Source organism: Dermacentor andersoni, chromosome 2, assembly GCF_023375885.2.
Source record: "Dermacentor andersoni chromosome 2, qqDerAnde1_hic_scaffold, whole genome shotgun sequence".
NCBI lineage: Eukaryota > Metazoa > Arthropoda > Arachnida > Ixodida > Ixodidae > Dermacentor > Dermacentor andersoni.
The window spans coordinates 15,384,369-15,405,466 of NC_092815.1; the positions used below are offsets into that span (position 1 = coordinate 15,384,369).

General features: G+C 47.4%; 1 protein-coding gene across 1 annotated transcript in view; it reads right to left on the reverse strand.

Moving 5' to 3' along the window:
- The window catches only part of GckIII (Germinal centre kinase III), a 173,313-nt gene extending 156,344 nt beyond the window's left edge, over nt 1-16,969 (reverse strand). Inside the window, exon 1 of the mRNA XM_050190052.3 lies at nt 16,394-16,969. Coding sequence (XP_050046009.1) covers nt 16,394-16,408 — 15 coding nt within the window. The 5' untranslated portion in view covers nt 16,409-16,969. The remainder of the gene's footprint in view (nt 1-16,393) is intronic.
- Between the last annotated feature and the right edge of the window lie 4,129 nt (nt 16,970-21,098).

Here is a 21,098-nt window from a genome sequence, read left to right on the forward strand (position 1 = left end):
GTTTTTGATCTCGATAGGGCAACTGACACACACCCTTAAATGTACGACTGACGCAAGGTCTATGGCTAGCGTCATGGATTTTGTACCCTGCACGGAATTTGTAGCAGTGACATGGCACAGAGAGCGTGATGCAGGTTTCCTCTTCGGCTGCCGTTGCATCCCCTCCCTTCCTCGCGTTGCAGCAAATGCCGGGGGCACACACCGCCTTTCTGTGCGTTTCCTGACTCCGAGTAACGCAAGCCCGGAAGGCAGAACAAAGGCGCAAACAAATAAACAAACAAACAACACACACACAAATACCTGCGCGCGCGCCGCAAATGAAGCGCTGCGAATCGGTGCCGCCGCCGCGCAAGCCACACTCGCCGCATTCGGTACAAGCTCGCGCGGGTCAGTCCCCACCGCCGCCGGGCGCAACGAACTGCACCTTGCCTAGCTGTTCATCGTGGCTGGGATTCAAACGGACGGCGACACGAAGCAAAAGCGAAGCATGCGGCATATCGAAAGTTTTGACAATCGCATTCTGTCGGGCGCCTCTCCTATAACAAAGCTACTTACTATAAGCGCGCAACATCTCTCTAACGCTACGGGAATGAAGTGCCTGGCACGATGTTGTGTCTCAAGTTGCACTTGTTGGCAAACGTGAGTACGATACGGCACGGCACATTACGAGGACAACGACAGGTTGAGGACAGGGACGCCTATCGTGCTTTCTCACCACCTACCCGAAGCCAGGAAGCAAGTTACGGCGACCTGTTATCAGCACCAACGAGACAACCGGCCCAGGTCTAAGTGGCGAGGACTCTCAAGGTATACGATGCGCTCAAGAATACTGCCCTCGTCAAACCAAAGCGCACGGCGGAGTCACAGAAAGCACTGTCAGAAGAAAGCGGCGCGAGCGAGGCCAGTCCTTCCTTGTGCAAGGCCTGCACAAGGAAGGTACTGTGACAGGTACTGCTTATTCAAGGTCACCAACCTTTACCGAGGAAAATGTGGACGCGCATGGTTCAATATACAGCCGGCGCTCTGCACAGTCAATCCGCTCCATCGGGCGGTAGGCGCGCGTAATCCCTAACAGAGCGCGACAGCTTTTAATCTACGCCTTTTGCGAGCCGTCCCAAATCTGCGTCGACATTTATTTGTTCCTTTTCGCGTGTTCGGCTAAAAGGAGCGACCGCTAAAGGGGCCCTTCGCCGGCTGCGGCCGCAAAAGGCATCGACAGCGGACGGTCCACTGCGTCCGCCTCTCCGGTGACCCGAGAGAGATTTCGGCGCAGCCGGATCCAACGCGCGCAGGCCCGAAAGAACCGCAGTCGCCGGCGCAGCAGCAATCCCATCGATGCGCCGGCTGGCAGACAGCGCCGATCGGCCGCCCCGCGCATTTGCTGTACTTATTTCTGCCTGTCCTCCTCGCAGCCTTCCGAAGCAGTGGCAGCAGCCGACATCCTTTCGCGCCCTCTTTCATTTGGGGCTTCCCGTCGCTCCTCCGTTCCACCGCTGCCGCGCGGTCCCTGGCCAATGCGATGGCATCGCCCGTCGTCACGACAATACCGCGCCATCAAAGACCTCGCCGGACGGGCCGGTGGCGGTGACGCGATCGTGCCTCGATTGCCTCCTGCGAAGGCTGCTCGCGCTGCTCGAGATGAAAACGGCCGCGATGAGGCCGGACAGCCTGTTTACGGCCAGATAACAAAGCCGTTTGGCCCGCTCCGACGGAGCTGGCCGCCGAGGAACGCGGAAAGTGCCGGTCGCCTTCGCACCCCCTTTCCTCGGCAGACGCCTTCTTCGCTTATTTCATTACGTAGCACACCAAGGAAGCCTGCCGCGGAGGGCAGCACGTGTACTGACGTTTCTTTTCGCTCGGCTCGTAGCCCGCAGCAGCCGCCGTCTCCGACAAGTACTTGCATCTCGCACGGCTCATGGAAGAAGCGCGCCTGAGCACCGGGAGGAATAGCTACACCAGGCGTATAATATAACGCGGCTGTGCGACCACAACACCTATCAGAGCAGCCGGAGAAGCCGATCGCTTTCGACGCAATGCTCCTCTCCTTTCTCTACTGGAACAACGCAACCAAACACACATCGTCGGACATGGTGGAATCGTCTCAGCGGCATATAAACTGATGGGACCAATCGCACCTAATGTCCACTAGATAAACCAACACCAGCTGTCAACACGCCGCTGCGAGCAACAATTTCCGCTCCGGGGCGAGCTCAGCCTGGTGCCGCAACTACGTTCAGCAGCGCGAGCTCCGACCTTCGCGCGGTCTCGGAGCGCGTGCTACTTACTCCAACGAAGTTCGTTGTGTCGCGCGTCATTCCACTCGCACCGCCGCATTGAGGGAGCGGCGCAGACAACATCGCTCTGCAGCAGCGAGTGCCAGAGGCCAGGGACGACGGCGGCGGACGCACGCTGGTCTTTCCGGTTTACGACGAGCGTGCGCTTCTCGATACCGTCTCGTGATCAAAGGAGCGATGCGCGTGCCCGACGTCGCGCCACCTTCGTTTCCTTTAGCACGTGCCAAAGAACGAGATACACCGCCGACGAAGCCCGACAGGGAAAACGCGCAACACAGCGGCGACGTAAATCCAGGAAGCGTTGTTACCGTCGAAACGACACAGCCGCCCACGATTCAAAGCATGACGATCGCGCCAAAGACACAATACCCCTGTCAAGCGGGCAAGTGCACTTGCGGAGAGTGCACTTCGGGACCTTGAATGACACTTGAGGCTACGCGGTGCTAAACGGGAGAACAGAGCGCACTCGCACTAAAGAAAATGGCGACAGACTAATGTTTTTTGAAGATGTACATTAAGATAAAAAAAACCTTCTAAAAAGCGATTCTTTTAGTTGTATTATAAATAAAAAAAAACAATCTTAATCTATATTAACTCAACAAAAAAAAACGAAAATATTTTTATCAGAGTGTTGCAAGTCAAGGATGGCCAAGAAGAATGCATAGCCAATCCATAACAAGATGGTGGCATGCGACGAGGCGGCATTTGATCCTGCTAGAACAGAATATCAGCGAGTTCTGTTCTGTTAATTTTGTTTAAAGCTGTTCAACAGCTAAAATGAACTTCTGTGTCCGTTTGCATTACATTTTATATCGTTGAAACCGCTGACGGCGAGGCTACGCACTCGACCAGCAAAGTGCGTTCCCGACCCCAGTGCACTTTCCTGCGAGTACACTCCGCTTCCGACGTTTAGATTTGGGAAAGCGCACTTAAATCCGGGTACACTCTCCGTAAGAGCACTTGCTCGCTTGGCAGGGGTACAAGAAAAGCACTAAATCACTTTAGACTATATATATATATATATATATATATATATTGTGAGGATCAACGGCGAATATCTCAGCAAGCTTCGATTTGCAGATAACATTGTCCTGTTTAGCAACACTGGGGACGAGTTACAACAAATGATTGATGACCTTAACAGAGAGTGTGTAAGAGTGGGGTTGAAGATTAGTATGCCGAAGACAAAGATAATGATAAATAGCCGGGCAAGGGAACAAGAGTTCGGGATCGCCAGTGAGCCTCTACAGAGTCTGTGAAGGAGTATGTTTACCTAGGTCAATTATTCACTGAGAAAGAAATTTAGAGAATAAAAATGGGTTGGAGCGCATACGGCAGAAATATTCAGATGCTGACTGGAAGCTTACCATTATCATTAAAAATAAAGGTGCAGTATCAGTGCATTTTACCGGTGCTAACATATTGGGCAGAAACATGGAGGCTGACAAAGAAGCTTGAGAACAAGTTAATGACCGCGCAAAGAGCGATGGAACGGAGAATGTTAGGTGTAACGTTAAGAGCCAGAAAGAGAGCTGTGCCAGAGAGCAAACGGGGATAGCCAATATTCTAATTGACATTAAGAGAAAGAAATGTAGCTGAGCAGGCCATGTAATGCGTAGGTTAGATAAGCGGTGGACCATTAGGGTTGCAGAATGGGTGCCAAGAGAAGAAAAGCGCAGTCGAGGACGGCAGAAGACTAGGTGGGGCGATGAAATAAGCATATTCATAGGCGCTCTAGTCGGATACAACTTAAGTCTGCAGTGAAGCCCCGCCCACGTCCTCATAACCGCAAGCCACTGTTCCTCCGCGAGGCTGCAAATATTTCGTACTTGAAACTTTCCCTGTTACCTAAATAAGGCGGTAACCACAAAAATAAAATTACAAGCGCGTAATTTTGTACGTTTTCACTCGTCTATTATAGTGGAACGGTGAAAGCCTAATTCTTTATTGAACCGAAATAAAACGCTTGCTTCGCTGCAACTATTTACTGTCAAGTTTCACTTCAGTTGGCATTGAAGTTTCACGAGTAAAACAGACTCGGCAGTGAAATGAACTGTACCGTGGACTTTTGAAGAGTGATATGCTCAGACTGCATACACTTTGTTCATGTCTGCTGAACACTTCATCGCTTCCGCCGATGAAAAGATTCTTCAAGAACACTCCGGACCTACGAAGTACAACGCCATTTTGAAAACGCAGCATGGCGACGACTTTGTTTACTTCTGTGATTGGCTAGCGAAGTAACACAACCACGCGCTGTCCGTATGCCTTGATTGCCAACGTTGTATCCTACTTTAACTGGAACAGGTTGACGCAGGACAGGGGTAATTGGAGATCGCAGGGAGAGGCCTTCGTCCTACAGTGGACATAAAATAGACTGATGATGATGATGATGACTATTTTAGTTTTTTAGGTAGGTTGTTTATCATACGAGAAAATTAAGGTCAAAGTTCAATTTCGTTTATTACGTACCGAAACAAAAGCGCCTTGAATTTCGCTAAGTTGAATACAACGTAGTCCATCGGAGTCCATACTTATCGACAAAAAATTAGCTACGCCCGAGTAGAGGCCGTCGAAATCCATGACGTGACCACAACGTGGCGCGGGAACATTAAGGCGGCTTGCAAGAATTGAAATTTGGGTGAGTTTATGAGACTGCCAACTTTGCCTTGAAATTATGAAATTATGGTGCTTTACGTGCCAAAACCACGATCTGATTATGAGGCACGCCGTAGCGGGGGACTCCGGAAATTTTGACAACCTGGAGTTCTTTAACGTGCGCCTAAATATAAGTAAGCGGGTGTTACGGCATTTCTACCCCACCGAAATGCGGCCGCCGTAGCCAGAATTCGATCCCGCGACCTCGTGCTTATAGCAGCTAACACTATAGCCCCTAAGCAACCACGGCAGGTGCAATTTTGCCTTAAATGGGAAGGCAGAAGAGAACACGACAGGTCAAGCGTCGAGGCGGCGTCGCCACCCATTTTTGGGTCTTGTGTGTGTGTGTGTTTTCTTTTTCTGGCTTCTGAAGAATTTTCTCACGGTGAGAAGCGTTTTCTTTTTTGGCATTGTCGAAGGGTATAATTTACTAGTGCAACGGTTAGTTAATCTTACCTTTAGTGCTCATCTAGAAGGCACACTGAAGAGAAATGATAAGCTGCGTGACAACGACGGTGGCAGAGGAAACGCAGCAACCAAAGACGGCCTCCCTCAAGTTAACGCACAAGCTCGCGGTGACGTCATGCATTCTGACAGCGCCAACGAGTCTCTCCTTTTTTTTTTTTACAGTTTACAGCAGAATCCAGTTTACAGATTTTAGGTGTGTATAGAAAAAGAACGAACAATGCGGAAAAACGTAACATCCGATTATGCTTGCGGTAGCACTGCTGATGGGCCAAAAAAGAAACTATACTCTCGCACTAAACTAAGTTAGACAGGAAGCGAACAAATTATTGAAAACCCGCTCAACAAAGCGCTTCATTGCTGCCTGGCAGTTCAGAAGATATATATATATATATATATATATATATATATATATATAAACATTTTAGAGCAGTCGTAGCTGTGAATTAAACTAAATGAAGCTTGTAATTTCCTTCTGGCACTTGAGCTTAAATCGTCTACAACAGCCTCTTTTTCGAGCGCTCACGCAGCTCACCGCCCCCCCTTCCCCCCCACTTTATTTTTTCCTCAGTTGCCGCACAGCCTTAGGTTTTTTTTTTTTTTTTTTTCTATAGCTGCACCAATATTTTATTTCATTGTCCCAGGCAGGTCGAACAATTCCAACTCTTGAACTGGATTACTCAAAAGAAGCGGACATTAGTTGCACGAGCAATCGCATTCGTATTCGACTAATGAACAAAAGGTCACTAATTAAGTTGCTTTACTAATTATATTACGGCACTATTTCAATCGAAGAATTGAAATACAGTGCAATTGAAAGGCATATCGACTTCGAACGAATTCTGAAGATGGCACCAGTTTCAAGACACGTGCCGTCAAGCGTGCGGCAAGAAATGCACCGTCGTTCCAGTTTTTTAAAGAAGAACGCTGTTCTATTACTCGAAGCACAAAAGTAACTGGAGCGCCAATGCATTTCGTCGGACACTTAAAAAGTTATTATCTCGAAACTGCTGCAGTACTGAGGCTTCGTTCCAAGTGGGTACATTTGCGAACTCGCCGGCTACAATCCGCAAACTGAAATATGAGCCGTAAAATCATTAAAAAGTGATTAGTGTAACTATGCAAATCATTCAGTTTCACGTAGAATTTATCGCCACCTCAACGAGCAATTTTAGCTCAGGGCATAGGATTATGCTATTTGCCACAGGCAATGTTCTTATAAAAAAAAAAAAACACCCGGTGTACAGAATTAAGGGTCACGAGACAGTGTCTGCGAACGCAGGGCGTGGTACGCGACCCCTTGCACACGTCCTCTAGGCTGTCGACTTCGTGAACTGTGTTGAGATCGACGACCGATGCCGATTTGAACAAGGCCTCCTGCGCCGTACGGCAAGTTCTGCCAATGGCGGAGGCGGAGGAAATGGGGGGGGGGGGGGGGGGGTGACCATTCGCCAATTCCCTGTTCTACTAGAGCGAAACATCGCCCTCCAATTTTCTTCCCCTGGTAGTAGTCATCCTTTTTTTCTGCAAATTAACGACAATCTTTTCTTTTTTCAATAGAATGCTTTAAGTGCGTAAGCTGATTCCGGATCTTGTCTCTCCGTCTCGCTGTTGCCTGCAAGCTCTTCTCTATCCCCTCTTTTCCTTCTATTTTGCACCGCCGCAGTGGCACAGCGGCTGTGGCGTTGCGCCGCTAAGCACGAGGTGGCGGGTTCGATTCCCGGCCGCATTTCGATGGGGACGGAACACCCAAAACAGCACGTGTACTTAGATTTAAGTGCACGCCAGAAAATCCCAGGTGGTCAGAATTGATCCGGAACCTCTCCTCTCTACAGCGTGTCGCCAAATCATGCAGTGGTTTCAGCACGTAAAATCCCGGAACTACCTTCTCTTTTGCAAGTTCGCGTGACGGCCGCTTGGTAACCGTGCGGAGTTCCGAATGATTGGGGAATGGAGGCGAATAAGCTCACACTTCAGGGACCCTCGGCCTATCCACTGACACAGCAGCTACGGTACATCCAAGCTACCAGTATTCATACTTTAATGGCGACAGCCATTATTCGCAAGTTCTGTCGCCTATAGGTGGCGCGCAAGGCGACTCGATACATTGATTCACAGCGGAGGAAAAGAACTAGGAAGCTTACCAACAAATATGCGGCCTGTAGGGTGGGCAGCACAGCAACAAAGAACGTAAAGCGGAAAGTCAGAGAGGCTGAAATAATTTCATAGGTGGCGGCAATGCAAAATAAACCTGCCACGAGTAACTACTTAAGAGGAAAAAACGAAATCAGGAAAGAAACAATTTATGATAACTCAAAGGGAAGCTCATTACTTTTCGAAGCGAGATCGGGATGCCTTAGAACACGCACCTATAAAGCGAGATATAAGAAGGAAGAAGAAGCATGTGCTTGCTGGGGTAAAGCTAGCGAAACGATGGAGCATGTTTTATTAGAATGTGAAGACGTCTGCCCAGCGGTCGATTTAGGCACCACTGGCCTCCTTGAAGCCCTTGGGTTCAGCGAGAGCAGTGGAAAAGTAAGCATGTCCGCAATTGAGATTAGTAAGAGGCGATTGGAAGATTGGTGTAAGAAAAGTAGGGAAACGACAAAAAGCGGAGACGTACAAAAGCAAAGTTCGCAATAGGGGATCAGAAAATTTGGTTGTGGGAGTTCATAGGCTTTATTTTTTTTTTTTTTTTTAACCTAGGTAGGACATTAGGCAGTATAATAGCAAGAGCTTGGTGGCGCAACCCACCGCCCCGTTCCAAAGGGGGCGCTCATAACATTCATCCATCCTATGGCGCCCACGGATAGTATAGGAACCCCTGAGCCATTGCCTGAGCGCAGGTGCGTCCTTCACGTCAGCTCATATTTGGCTTAGCGCTTGAAGATCGCTCTACCTTTTTCACAATCACTGTCGCTAAACAACATGGCGTGCCAACTAGACACCCATAAGAAACGCGGATACGGTGACTTGTTGAATGGGAAGAGGTAATGAAGGCCTGCAGCGCACCGTCTGTCACTGTGGAAGGGCTCTGCCTGCAGACGTCACATGACCTGCAGAAGCCGCACGAGCTGGAATTGATGACCGGGAAGGTTATATCAAGGAACGTTAGCTTGTCTTTTACCTTTCTCTTCCTGCTAATCGCGACGGTCCACAACGCCTGCCTTCAGCGCGATGCCGTTTAGCAACAAAGAGTAATTTCACTGCTGTGTGATGTTCTCGAGCTCCTTTCACGGATTGAATTGTTATGAGGAGATATTTCGATAATTAAAGGAAGGATATCACTAAGGTTGCCACAAGTGCGACTTTTCAGACTTCTTCGTGCGTCGCTATGCTAGCGCATGCAGATGTAAAGAAAGTCATGCCGGTTGTTTTATTTTTCGCTGGTACAGTTGTATTATTGTTCGAGTGACGAGGAGTCATGACAGAAGCTTGTTGCGCTCACGTCGCGAATTCGGTGTCTGTGTTTTATGCTCTACCGATCTTGTTATCAGGACCACTGTAGCCGGAAATCATCTTTGGCACTGTATAGGCGCGAACACACACAACAAGGAAGGAGACGGGACAGAGCGCCTACTGGTCGCCACGCAAAGCCCGGCCGAGCGTTGGCGCACGGGGTACAGCCCAGAACGTAAACACATGCGTTTCTGGCGGGATGATACAACGGTGACCACACTGTGGGCTGCTGCCGGTGAAACATGGTCAAATACTTACTACGCCCGTCACGTATATCTACTGTAGCATGTCTCTAGAGCTGCGACGAAGTGCTACAAACATGTCAGCTTTTATGTTAAATGCTCGTGTGTTCTCGTTGCGCTGGCCACAAGTGCACTGCTCGAGCTTGGCCGCGCGGAGGGCCGCGGGGTGCAGCGAGAACGAAAACGCGCGTTTCTGGCGAAAAGGGACACCGCAGCAACCACACGCTACGAGTTGATGCTCGTGAAACCTGAGCAAATGCTTCCGACGCTCGCCCACGTATACTACTTATACTCGGGATCGAAGCCACGCCGTTCGCGCTGCTGCAATACACTGTCGCAAGCTCTATTTTTCTAACTAACGCATCGATTCTCCACAGAAAAACAAATACAAGAATGCGCACTGCACACTTTCATCGGTGGTGTGCCCGCCTTACCAACTCGCAGCTTGACAACCCATTCTTTCTTTGCCGCATCTTTGGGTGAACGAGTGGAGGCTCACTTCACTTGCCACAGCTGTTTGTGCATTGCGGCACGCAGCATATGCGATTGCTTTTGAATTTCATCTTGCACAAACGATGCGTAAGAACAGATAATCAAGCCTACTGGCCTCCACAAAGAAAGCAGGCAAATGCGCTACCGCCGCTCCGCCTGCGGTTACTCCGATCATCATCATCGTCATCAGCCTGGTTACACCCACTGCAGGGCAAAGGCCTCTCCCATACTTGTCCAACTGCCCCTGTCATGTACTAATTGTGGCCATGTTGTCGCTGCAAACTTATTGATCTCCTCTGCCCACCTAACTTTCTGCCGCCCCTTGCTACGCTTCCCGTCCCTTGGAATCCAGTCCGTAACCCTTAATGACCATCGGTTATATTCCCTCCTCATTAAACGTCCTGCCCATGCCCATTTCTTTTTCTTGATTTCAACTAAGATATCATTAATTCGCGTTTGTTCCCTCACCCAATCTGCCCTCATCTCATCCCCTTAACGTTACACCCATCATTCTTCTTTCCATAGCCCGTTGCGTCGTCCTCAATTTAAGTAGAACCCTTTTCGTAAGCCTCCAGGTTTCTGCCCCGTTATACACAGCTAGCTGTTATACACTTTATATACACACAGCTAGCTGTTATACACTTTTCTCTTGAGGGATAATGACAGCCTGCTGTTCATGATCTGAGAATGCCTGCCAAACGCACCCTAGCCCATTCTTATTCTTCTGATTATTTCAGTCTCTTGATCCGGATCCGCAGTCACTACCTATCCTAAGTAGATGTATTCCCTTACCACTTCCAGTGCATCGCTACCTATCGTAAACTGCTGTTCTCTTCCGAGACTGTTAAACATTACTTTAGTTTTCTGCCGATTAATTTTTAGACCCACCCTTCTGGTTTGCCTCTCCAGGTCAATGAGCCTGCATTGCAATTGGTCCCCTGAGTTACTAAGCAAGGCAATATCATCAGCGAAGCGCAAGTTACTAAGGTATTCTCCATTTACTCTTATCCCCAATTCTTCTAAATCCATGTCTCCGAATACCTCCTGTAAACACGCTGTCAATAGCATTGGGGAGATCGTATCTCCCTGCCTGACGCCTTTCTTTATTGGGATTTTGTTGCTTTCTTTATGGAGGACTACGGTGGCTGTGGAGCCGCTATAAATATCTTTCAGTATTTTTACATATGGCTCGTCTACCCCATGATTCCGTAATGTCTCCATGACTGCTGAGGTTTCGACTGAATCAAACGCTTTTAGTAATCAATGAAAGCTATATATAAGGGTTGGTTATATTCTGCACATTTCTCTGTCACCTGATTGATAGTGTGAATATGGTCTATTGTTGAGTAGCCTTTACGGAATCCTGCCTGGTCCTGTGGTTGATGGAAGTCTAAGGTGTTCCTGATTCTATTTGCGATTAACTTAGTAAATACTTTGTAGGCAACAGACAGTAAGCTGATCGGTCTATAATTTTTCAGGTCTGTGGCGTCCTCTTTCTTGTGGATTAGGATTATGTTAGCGTTCTTCCAAGATTCCGGTACGCTCGAGGTCATTAGGCATTGTGTATACAGCGTGGCCAGTTTTTCTAGAACAATGTGCCCACCATCCTTCAACAAATCTGCTGTTACCTGATCCTCCCCAGCTGCCTTCCCCCTTTGCATAGCTCCCAAGGCGTTCTTTACTTCTTCCGGTGTTACTTGTGGGATTTCAAATTCCTCTAGACTATTCTCTCTCACAGTATCTTCGTGGGTGCCACTGTTACTGTATAAATCTCTATAGAGCTCTTCAGCCACTTGAACTACTCATCCATATTAGTAATGATATTGCCGGCTTTGTCTCTTAACGCACACATCTGATTCTTGCCTATTCCTAGCTTCTTCTTCACTGCTTTTAGGCTTCCTGCGTTCCTGAGAGCATCTTCAATTCTATCCATATTATAGTTCCTTATGTCAGCTGTCGTACACTTTTTGATTAACTTCGAAAGTTCTGCCAGTTCTGTTCTAGCTGTAGGGTTAGAGGCTTTCATACATTGGTGTTTCTTGATCAGGTCTTTCGTCTCCTGCGATAGCTTACTGGTATCCTGTCTAATTGAGTTACCACCGACTTCTATTGCACACTCCTTAATGATGCCCATAAGATTGTTGTTCATTGCTTCAACACTAAGGTCCTCTTCCTGAGTTAAAGCCGAATACCTGTTCTGTAGCTTGATCCGGAATTCCTATAGTTTTCCTCTTACCGCTAACTCATTGATTGGCTTCTGATGTACCAGTTTCTTCCGTTCCCACCTCAAGTCTAGGCTAATTCGAGTTCTTACCATCCTATGGTCACTGCAGCGCACCTTGCCGAGCACGTCCACATTTTGTATGATGCCAGGGTTAGCGCAGAGTATGATGTCTATTTCATTTCTAGTCTCGCCATTCGGGCTCCTCCACGTCCACTTTCGGCTATCCCGCTTGCGGAAGAAGGTATTAATTATCCGCATATTATTCTGTTCTGCAAAATCTACTAATAATTCTCCCCTGCTATTCCTAGAGCCTATGCCATATTCCCCCACTGACTTGTCTCCAGCTTGCTTCTTGCCTACCTTGGCATTGAAGTCGCCCATCAGTATAGTGTATTTTGTTTAGACTTTACCCATCGCCGATTCCACGTCCTCATAGAAGCTTTCGACTTCCTGGTCATCATGACTGGATGTAGGCGCGTACACCTGTACGACCTTCAATTTGTACCTCTTATTAAGTTTCACAACAAGACCTGCCACTCTCTCGTTAATGGTATAGAAATCCTGGATGTTACCAGCTATATCCTTATTAATCAGGAATCCGACTCCTAGTTCTCGTCTCTCCGCTAAGCCCCGATAGCACAGGATGTGCCCGCTTTTTAGCACTGTATATTGTTACGTTTCGCCTACAACGCGCGGTAATGCCGGCGCGGATGCAACGGACGCCGGGGCTTCGTTCAAAGCGGCGGACATTTTGGCCCGTTCGACGCCGCCGCAACGCCTCCCCGCCAAGCGTGTCCAGGCGTGTTTCAGTGCCACGTGTCTTCGTATGTGCGTGTGTGTGTGTGTGCCCACGCTTGTCAAAGCGCGGCAGCCGGGGAGCGGAGCTCCCCAAGTGAGGAGCCAGCAGGTCTGTCCGTCGGCGGGTTGGCGATGCGTCACTACACTCGGTTCAGCATGTCTCTCGGCTCGACCGTGCGCGCCGTCGTGGGCTCATGCTCCGCCGTCGCGTGGGCTCATCCCGTGACCTTCCTTCTGGCCCGCGACGCCGAGAGTATAAGAGCAGCTGCCCCCGGACGCCAGGGGAGAGGCTCCGATTTCTTCTGTTGAGTTACGTGCTCTCCCGTCTCTCCACTTCGGTCGACCTGACCGGCCGCTCTTTTGCTATGTTAGAATAAACAAGTTGTTCTGTTACCAGTCTTCTCATGCTTTGCCGGGACCTTCGGATGCTTCCAGTGCCCCAGGCCGCCAGGCCAACGCTACCCCTGGGGGCTTGCGACCCATTCGCAATAACGGGCGCCAGCACCGAGACCCCAACAATATGCTTCCTTTGTCCTCCTAACCTCACTGAGCCCTATTATATCCCATTTACTACCCTCTAATTCCTCCAATAACACTGCTAGACTCGCCTCACTGGATAACTTTCTAACGTTAAACGTTGCCAGGTTCAGATTCCAATCCGATACTGTTTACTCCCATACTCTTTGAAAAAAAATTCGCCGATGGCCGCGAGGTGGCGTGAAAGTCTACGGAACTTGCGAATATATCACTCACGGCTGGTCACGTAGGCTTTCCGCACTTATCTCAAAAGCGCGCCGCAGCATAGTTTTCTTCGCTGGCGTGAAATTCTGTTATTTTGGCCGTTAGCTTCATTATGATTACTTCGTCGCCTCACTAACTCGGTCGGTTCTTGAAAGAGACATCACCGGGAGTTCGCAACTACTGGAACCTGCACAACCTCTGCAAGGCTGCAGCAGAATCTCTAAAAGGAGGTTGAATCGCTCGCACAAGGGTAGTGTGCGCGCACGCCATGGCTCGCAAGGTGGGGCTTCGACGCGGAACGAGCAGCTACGAAGCCCGAAAAAAGCGAAAACGGTACCGCCGCTGAGATGCGGTCCGCGGACCAGTTTCGGCACTGTCTCGACTCGTTTTCGGCACTACGCGACCGTTACGCGCGCCGTTGCTAACAGCGCACACTAGGGCGAGAGAGGCAGCCGAATATGCGCGCATCAGGGAGGCTCGCAGAATCCAGGAAAAACTAAACAAGTGGCGCAGAGCGGCAAAGATGAAGCGGGCACGAACCACTGCGTCCGCGAGACCATGGCATGTAGCGGTTAGTTGCTACAAGCGGTGGTCGGGCGCCTCGCCTCCGCGAGCCTTTATTTCACGACAACGATGCAATGAAATGCGTATCATGACATGAGCTAATGCCCTGCAAGTCAACTGAAGAAAAAAGCACGGGGGACGGATCAAAAGGCACTCGCGTGCATTTTTCTTCAGTAGGTCTGGTCCGCTGCCCGTGCTCCAAATCGGCAGCTCCTGTTTCAGTACCTAACTACGGCTGGTACACCCTACTACGGCCAAGTCCTCTAGTCTAAACGTTGGCTCCAGCCTGAAATGTCCCTCGTTCGACCCAGCAAAGTGATTATAAATGAGAATGGTGTATGCATGCTACATTTACTTTTAGAGGCGGCCCAAATGGTGAGAAAATGGCATGACATGCAAGGCAGGTAGTGGCAGACCATGATGAAATCGGGGAAAATAACGGGACAAGAGCAAACTGGCTCAATGCAACATTAGAAAAGAATACACATGAGAACACATTTTGTCAGGATGCGCTAAAGCTTATTCCGTTTCAGTAAATGCCAGAACAACCTATTCAAGCCTGTGTGTAACTGCCTTCCACGGCATTTCTTTCTGGCGTAGCTTTAGTTGTCCTGTGAAGGCAACAGGCAGCAAGGGTTTTTCCCTAGCATTTGTTCTAGCGCGACGACTTCGTTCATCTTGTTGTGGAACAATTTTTATCCCACAGACTGCCTGTCCATATGTGGACAGAGAATGATCCAGAAAATGATCCACCAACTATGCAACAAGTGATACAGACAAATTATGGTATTTGCCCACTGAAGATGCTATAATCTCCAGTATATTACTATTACGTTCTATCAAGCTTGAAGTCAGGAAGCAGAAATTGAAAACTACCTGAATTACGCAACAAAATTATCAAGGTATTCTGTAAATGACATGAAACCATAAAACTCATCGCCTTCATAGCCCTTAAAGTTGGCAAAGAATTACAAATGGATACTTAACCAGAACCTCAGTACAAACAGTAGAGCACTTGTGCATATATTTTTCTCCCTATTTTCATGGTTCACTGCTATGGATTCGTGCCACGATTACCTTACTGGTATGGTAACCTTACCTGTTGCCAATGGCTAAGTGGCAAAACAGTTTCTGCTGCCAACGGTGGCACGGAGGTTCTGTGTCGTTAGCCCACTACATGAAATTTTGCCTTCCAAACAGTTTTAAGCTATTTATCTATGTGGTTTAGTTGGTGCGCCCTTCAAGGTCACAGTAGTATAGTCAATTTGTTTGTTTTTATACAGGTGTATGTTGACTTCGGTTAAACTTGGCTCTCCCGCCCAGTTACATTTAGACTTCCTCACTAGGGAACCTTGTGGATCACTTCCACTGAGACAATTCTGCTTCTAATACTGAACACATTTTTGTGGCAACAGTGATATTAGATAGACGGAAATGTACTTGCATTAGCATTCTTTTTCACTGCCGATAAGGGTTTACAATGGCTATAAGTGTTGAAGCAATATGATAAAATCGTGCAATCTCCTGACACGACTAAATATGTTGTGTAAGGCAGCTAGTCTTGCGGCATGGCTTGGAAGGACATACGAACATATTTTTGACGTTATGTGCGTTGTATTACACATACGTCATGCTTGTAGGGGAAGTGGTACCACAGCTGTGATCCAAAGCCAAAATTAAATACCGCGGAGTACCTTTACCCGTGAAACACATGGGTACCACGTATATTGGCCACTTTGTGTGGTCAACCTAGACCATACAAAATGTTCCTGCAACGCACATATTCTTTAACGCCTTTTCACTCGGCACTGATTTGGGGAAGAGCGAGAACGCAGAAAAGGCAGCTCCGTAACCATCCGCAAACACTTTCGCCATATCACAGCCGTTTAAACACAATGTAGAGCTCGGATGAGAAAAATGAATTATTCCAACTTTGTACCAATAGAGCCAGCGAGTGACTTCTGCCCGCCACCATTTCTATTATCTGTGACAAGATCCAAGTTACCATCACGTTTGCACCTTCATGTCCCTTCGAAACGCCAAAGGGTTTCACGAAAGCGTATATAATCCGCAGGGACCACAAATCACGCACGGCTTTCTCTGCCTCGACCAAGCTAAGCCATAGATTAGTAGGCCCTCCGAGAGCGCTCGAACGGTGTCATCGGAAGCGGCCGAACGCAGGTGCGACGCGGCACCGGCGCGATGCCACATATCGGCGCACGCCTATTCAGAAAGCGCGCTTCCCGGTACCACGGAGGGTGGTTTTGAAACTGTCCATACCACTAGTACTTGCGACGCAGCGCGCAGAGCTATTAAGCAACTTAGGTAGCTAAGATGAGCGGTGAAATTCGCTGGCAACGTTACAAAGCGCGTCAACAAGACAGAACGAGCAGCCAGACCGCGGAGGAAGCTGAAACAAGAAAAGGGGAGTAAGAAAACTGACAAACTGCACTCACCTCGTTGAACGCCATGTCGGTGTTAAGAGTCGCGTAGACACATCGACGAACCCGCGCCCCTAGGTTCCAGAGGTCATTTGCGAGGGAGCGTCGGCACAGACACAGGCCCACCTGAGCAACCCCAACAGATTTCACCTGAGTCAGTCACTCCTACCGAGCACTCCGCAAATCCGTGCTGCGTCCGTTCGTGGCCAACTGTTGCGCTGAAGCGTCACTCCACAATTCGGGCACTGCAGTGACGTCCGCTTCGACTGTTCCCGCGTCTTGACAGAAGGTAGAATGGATGCGACGCGAAAGAAAACGTGAAGATGCGGGCACCGATAAGCCTAACAAAATATACGCGATCACCCGGCGGCCACAGTGGAACTGCCTTTCGTAGCTTCCACTGTCAAGAACGGCTGATAGGGTCCACCGCACTAGAACATGAGCACTTACGCGTTCCCGTCACTGTAGTTCATGGCGCACGCAGCACAAGACAATAACAGCACTTAGATCCACTCAACAAACCGCATCACATTTCATGAAAACTACCAGACGCCATTACAGCAAAGTTTCCATTAAGGGTATGAATACAGCAAAAGCACCGGAAATTGGGTGCGCAACCATTCGCAAAACGCCGGAACCGGTTAGCTACATGCTCTCAACAAAGTAGTTCTTAAGGCTCTCGCTGGGCTCTCGGCATCGCTCGGCACTGCTCGGCACGTTCTCGGTAGGTTCTTAGTAAATGAACAAGCCTGTGTAGCAATTTGTAATAAAATAAAATTAAAATAAAATGATGTGTCATATTTAAAAAATACTGATTTATGCTTCTCGTATTTGTACCTTACGAAATTGTGGCACCACTGCGGTTACGGCAGGTACGGTAGGCCGCCGTTCCTGCGACCCGGTCGACGGAGTGGAAAGTGGGGGTAAGCGTTATAGTGCCCTGGTCGTTCGAACGCTTAGGGCCCGAAAGCGTTAGGTTCACCCAAATAGACGCTAAATAATGGTTTGGCTTGGCTCCGTATATTATTTTTAAATAGGTGGCGCTAAAGCGATGAACGCGACGAGAGCCCTGAATCGGTGCTTCCGTTCTGCCCGTGCGGTATGGTGCGGTCTTCGCTTGTGTCCGTGGCTGTGGAGAAGTGATTTTAGCTGTTTGATGTCGTTAAATGTGAGAGCTTGTGGCGAAGTCATTGAGTATGGCCGTAGTAGTTCGGCCCATGTAGTGTTTTGCGGACTTCACCTGTGCCTGTGACTGATCGTGTTGCCCAATAGCTTTGTGGAAAGCGACGTGGTTTGTGTGGATGTCATCGCAGCGTTTGCCAGCTCCTGGGTGGCCCCTGTGCCAGTTATTGATGGCGTTGCCCAGTAGCTTTGTGGAAGTTGATGTACCTTGTGTGGATTTCGTTGCCGCTTATGACTGCCTTAATTATAGCTAGGTGGTCACGCTGCCTTTTGAAGCGCGTCCGAGCGCGAGAAACTTCACCGAATTTTTTGTAAACAACGTGGACGTCTCGAAATGTTAGCTAGAAATCAACCAGCAGCAACCAAGTCTGTATTTTGTGGTTTTTCGAGCTTATGCTCATGCGAGCAGTAGAAGGACAAAAGGTCCGTTACATGTCAGTTCCATAGAATCAGCTTTGCCGCAATACAGTTATGTTATGCGGTGAAGCATACGTAATGTATTGCGGTAAAGTATATGAAAAAGTAGGCAGGGACCACTGCGTTACTGGGGCGATTTTCTTGTATTATGATCATGGCCGTGCGCGAACAAGAAAGAATCACGGTCGAAGCGCATGGCACAAACCTTGCCAATGCTTCAATTGGAAAAAAAAAAAGAAAACGAATTGGAGTGGGTGATGCCAAAAACAAAGCCTTGACTTTTGTATTATCAAAGCAGTTCCGAGAATAGTCAATCATATTCCAAGCTCCTACATTATTTATGATTGTTTAAAGTATATGCATATATTGTGCACCAGCCTTAGCACCAATTCTAATGTACTTTAATGATGTAAGTTTAATAACACGTGGCAAATATATAATTTGTGTTGTATGGTGTTGTGCTGTTTATAAGCTGCTGCTTTCATGTGGTAATGTGTACACTGGCTGGAAGAGTTGATGCATCCTCCTTATAGAACTCATTGAAAGGTGAACCACCTGTCAAGCCATCATTGTTCTTGCGGTTGTACACCATATTTCACAAACAAGGGGATAGTTATATAGAACGAGTAGCTGAGGCTTAACATATCCACATGCATGCACAGGAGTGCGGGAGTCGACCATCTATCTCTCTAACTCAGGTTGAATGTGCATACTTGAGTAACTTGTAACACTTGTTGGGTGTCAGGTTTCTTTTATTGTTAGCCTAGTTTGTGTTTTTTCTCCCATTTGTAGGTTTTAGTGTGTGTTGCTGTGTATGTATATAATTGCTTCCAGAGTGGCCTTCTTGTTGCTAATAAATTTAGAGAAGGCAGCGTTCTTCATTTTGTGCATCAGGCAGCAAGTGAGCATGTTTCAAAGGATGTTGGATTTTGTTGCCATAAGCAACAAAAAGGCATAAGCATATAGACTGCTTGCTAGAGGTACTCTTTATAGCATTAAGGATATTATCATGCTGATAACTCTGTGCACAATAACTATAAAGATCACATCATGTCTGACATGTCTTCTTGCCACCATGAAATCTTGTCAGATGCACAACACGGGACATACACCACAGATCTTGGCCAGCCATTCTCATTTGTCGTCTCGACCTCCTACCACTGAGCAGACTGGTCCAAGAGACAAAACATGCAACTTTTATCTGATTAAATGTAGTGCATGTTGCACAAAATTAGATGTCAGGTGTTATTGTTGACACAGATACATATCTGTGAGCCTCATAAACTAATGTCAAAAGAAAGAGAGTAATACCCATGAAATGCACTCTTGGTAGCATGGCAGGACCATTCTCTTGCAGAGTTAAATAACAACCATGCAGCAGTATCATGATATCAAGCTGAACAATAATTCACTCCAAGAATAGGTTTCTTCATGCAACATTGCACTGATAGTCTTGAAATACAATACCCATTGCTAACAGAAGGCCTTCCAAATTATGCATGACAGGAGGGCATATTTTAGGAAGCAAGAATGAAAACGGAGCCGGTTAACTATGAAAGTTGTGAATGCAACTCTGCAGAAGTTAGAAAAATGAACCAAATGGAATAGTTCAAAAGTAAGGGGTTTTGAGACAAAAGGCCGTTTTATTCCATGCCAGAAAAGCAAGCATAGGTTGAAATGCTTTCCACATACATACCTTCAAGGTGCATGTACAGGGTCTGTCCTGAGAGTAGTGTCAGTAAGGCGATTAAAAATCATTTATTGAATTTGTTGTTACAAAAAGTTTAAAAATCTTCAAAATACTCTCCTTTTGCGTCAATACATCGGCTCCAGCGAGACTTGCAGCTCTCGAATGCGTTGCGGTAGTCCTCCTCCGGAATGGCCTTTAATGCTGTGGTGCTAGCTGCTTTGATCACGTCCGCTGTCCCAAAATGATTGCCTTTCAGGGGTGTTTTGAGGCATGGAAACAAAAAAGTCGAGGGGGAGCCAAGCCCGGGCTGTACGGGGGCTGGGGGATCGTTGGCACCCCTTCTTTAACCAGGTAGTCGGTGACGATGAAGGCACTGTGGGCCAGCACATTATCGTGGTGCAAGTTCCAGTTGTGTGCAATGTGTGCAGTTGTGTGCAATTAAATGTTGCCTTGATTGGCTAGGCAACAAGAAAACTTACCCGTTTATTTCACAAATTCTAAATTGAAACATGTTTTTATTACCTCCATGTAGCTCATTGATATATACGTGTGTGCGTGTGTGTGTTCTGAGGCTGCCTTTTACAGGAATAGTAAAGATTGGTTTGGCAAGTTGGCACCTGTACCTTGAGGTTGTAGTTCATTCTCAATGAGATACAAGGAGGTAATAACATATGTTTCAATCGAGAATTTGTGAAATAAATGGATAAGTTTTTTTGTTGACAAGCCTGGCCAATCAAGGCAAGTTTTAATTGTTGATATGCTTGCGGTATGGGAATAAGCAGCTACAATAAAATTTACAGGTTGGTTTTGTATGGCTTCAACTAAATATGAGAGTTGTGTTTTTTGTCGGTGTATCCCGGATTGATGAAGCATACTCCAGTTTTGATCTTGCAAGCATATTATACAGTATAAGTTTAAGGGAAGCAGGAGTCCAAGAAAACTTGCAGCACAAAAAGCCATGTGTTCAGTTATTAGCATTAGTCAAAAAGTTGATATGCATTTACACTGAAAGATCACTAGCAAAAAATCTGATAGGGCGACCTAATAAAAATTATATCAGTTTTTTTCTATTGCATTATGAAACGATACAACTGATACACTGATAAAATTACTTTTAGTTCTATTCTGGACGTATTTGTGCTATTCTGCTTGTACCAGTCTACTAGTGTATTCCTTTTATTAGTGTAATAATGTATTCATATTAGTTTGCCAGATCTATAGTCTATCAGTATCTATATGTGTTGTATAGGTGTAATGTGCTTCAAGGAGAAGCAAGCTTCCTCATTTGCCCAAAAAATGAGTCAGAAATAATGCATTTATATTATCACAAAAGACAATACATACAAATCAAATATGAAGCCCAGGATTCAGAAAGGAAAGATTGTTGGAACAACTACACACCATGCAACAGCTTAAAAAGAATAAAAATGT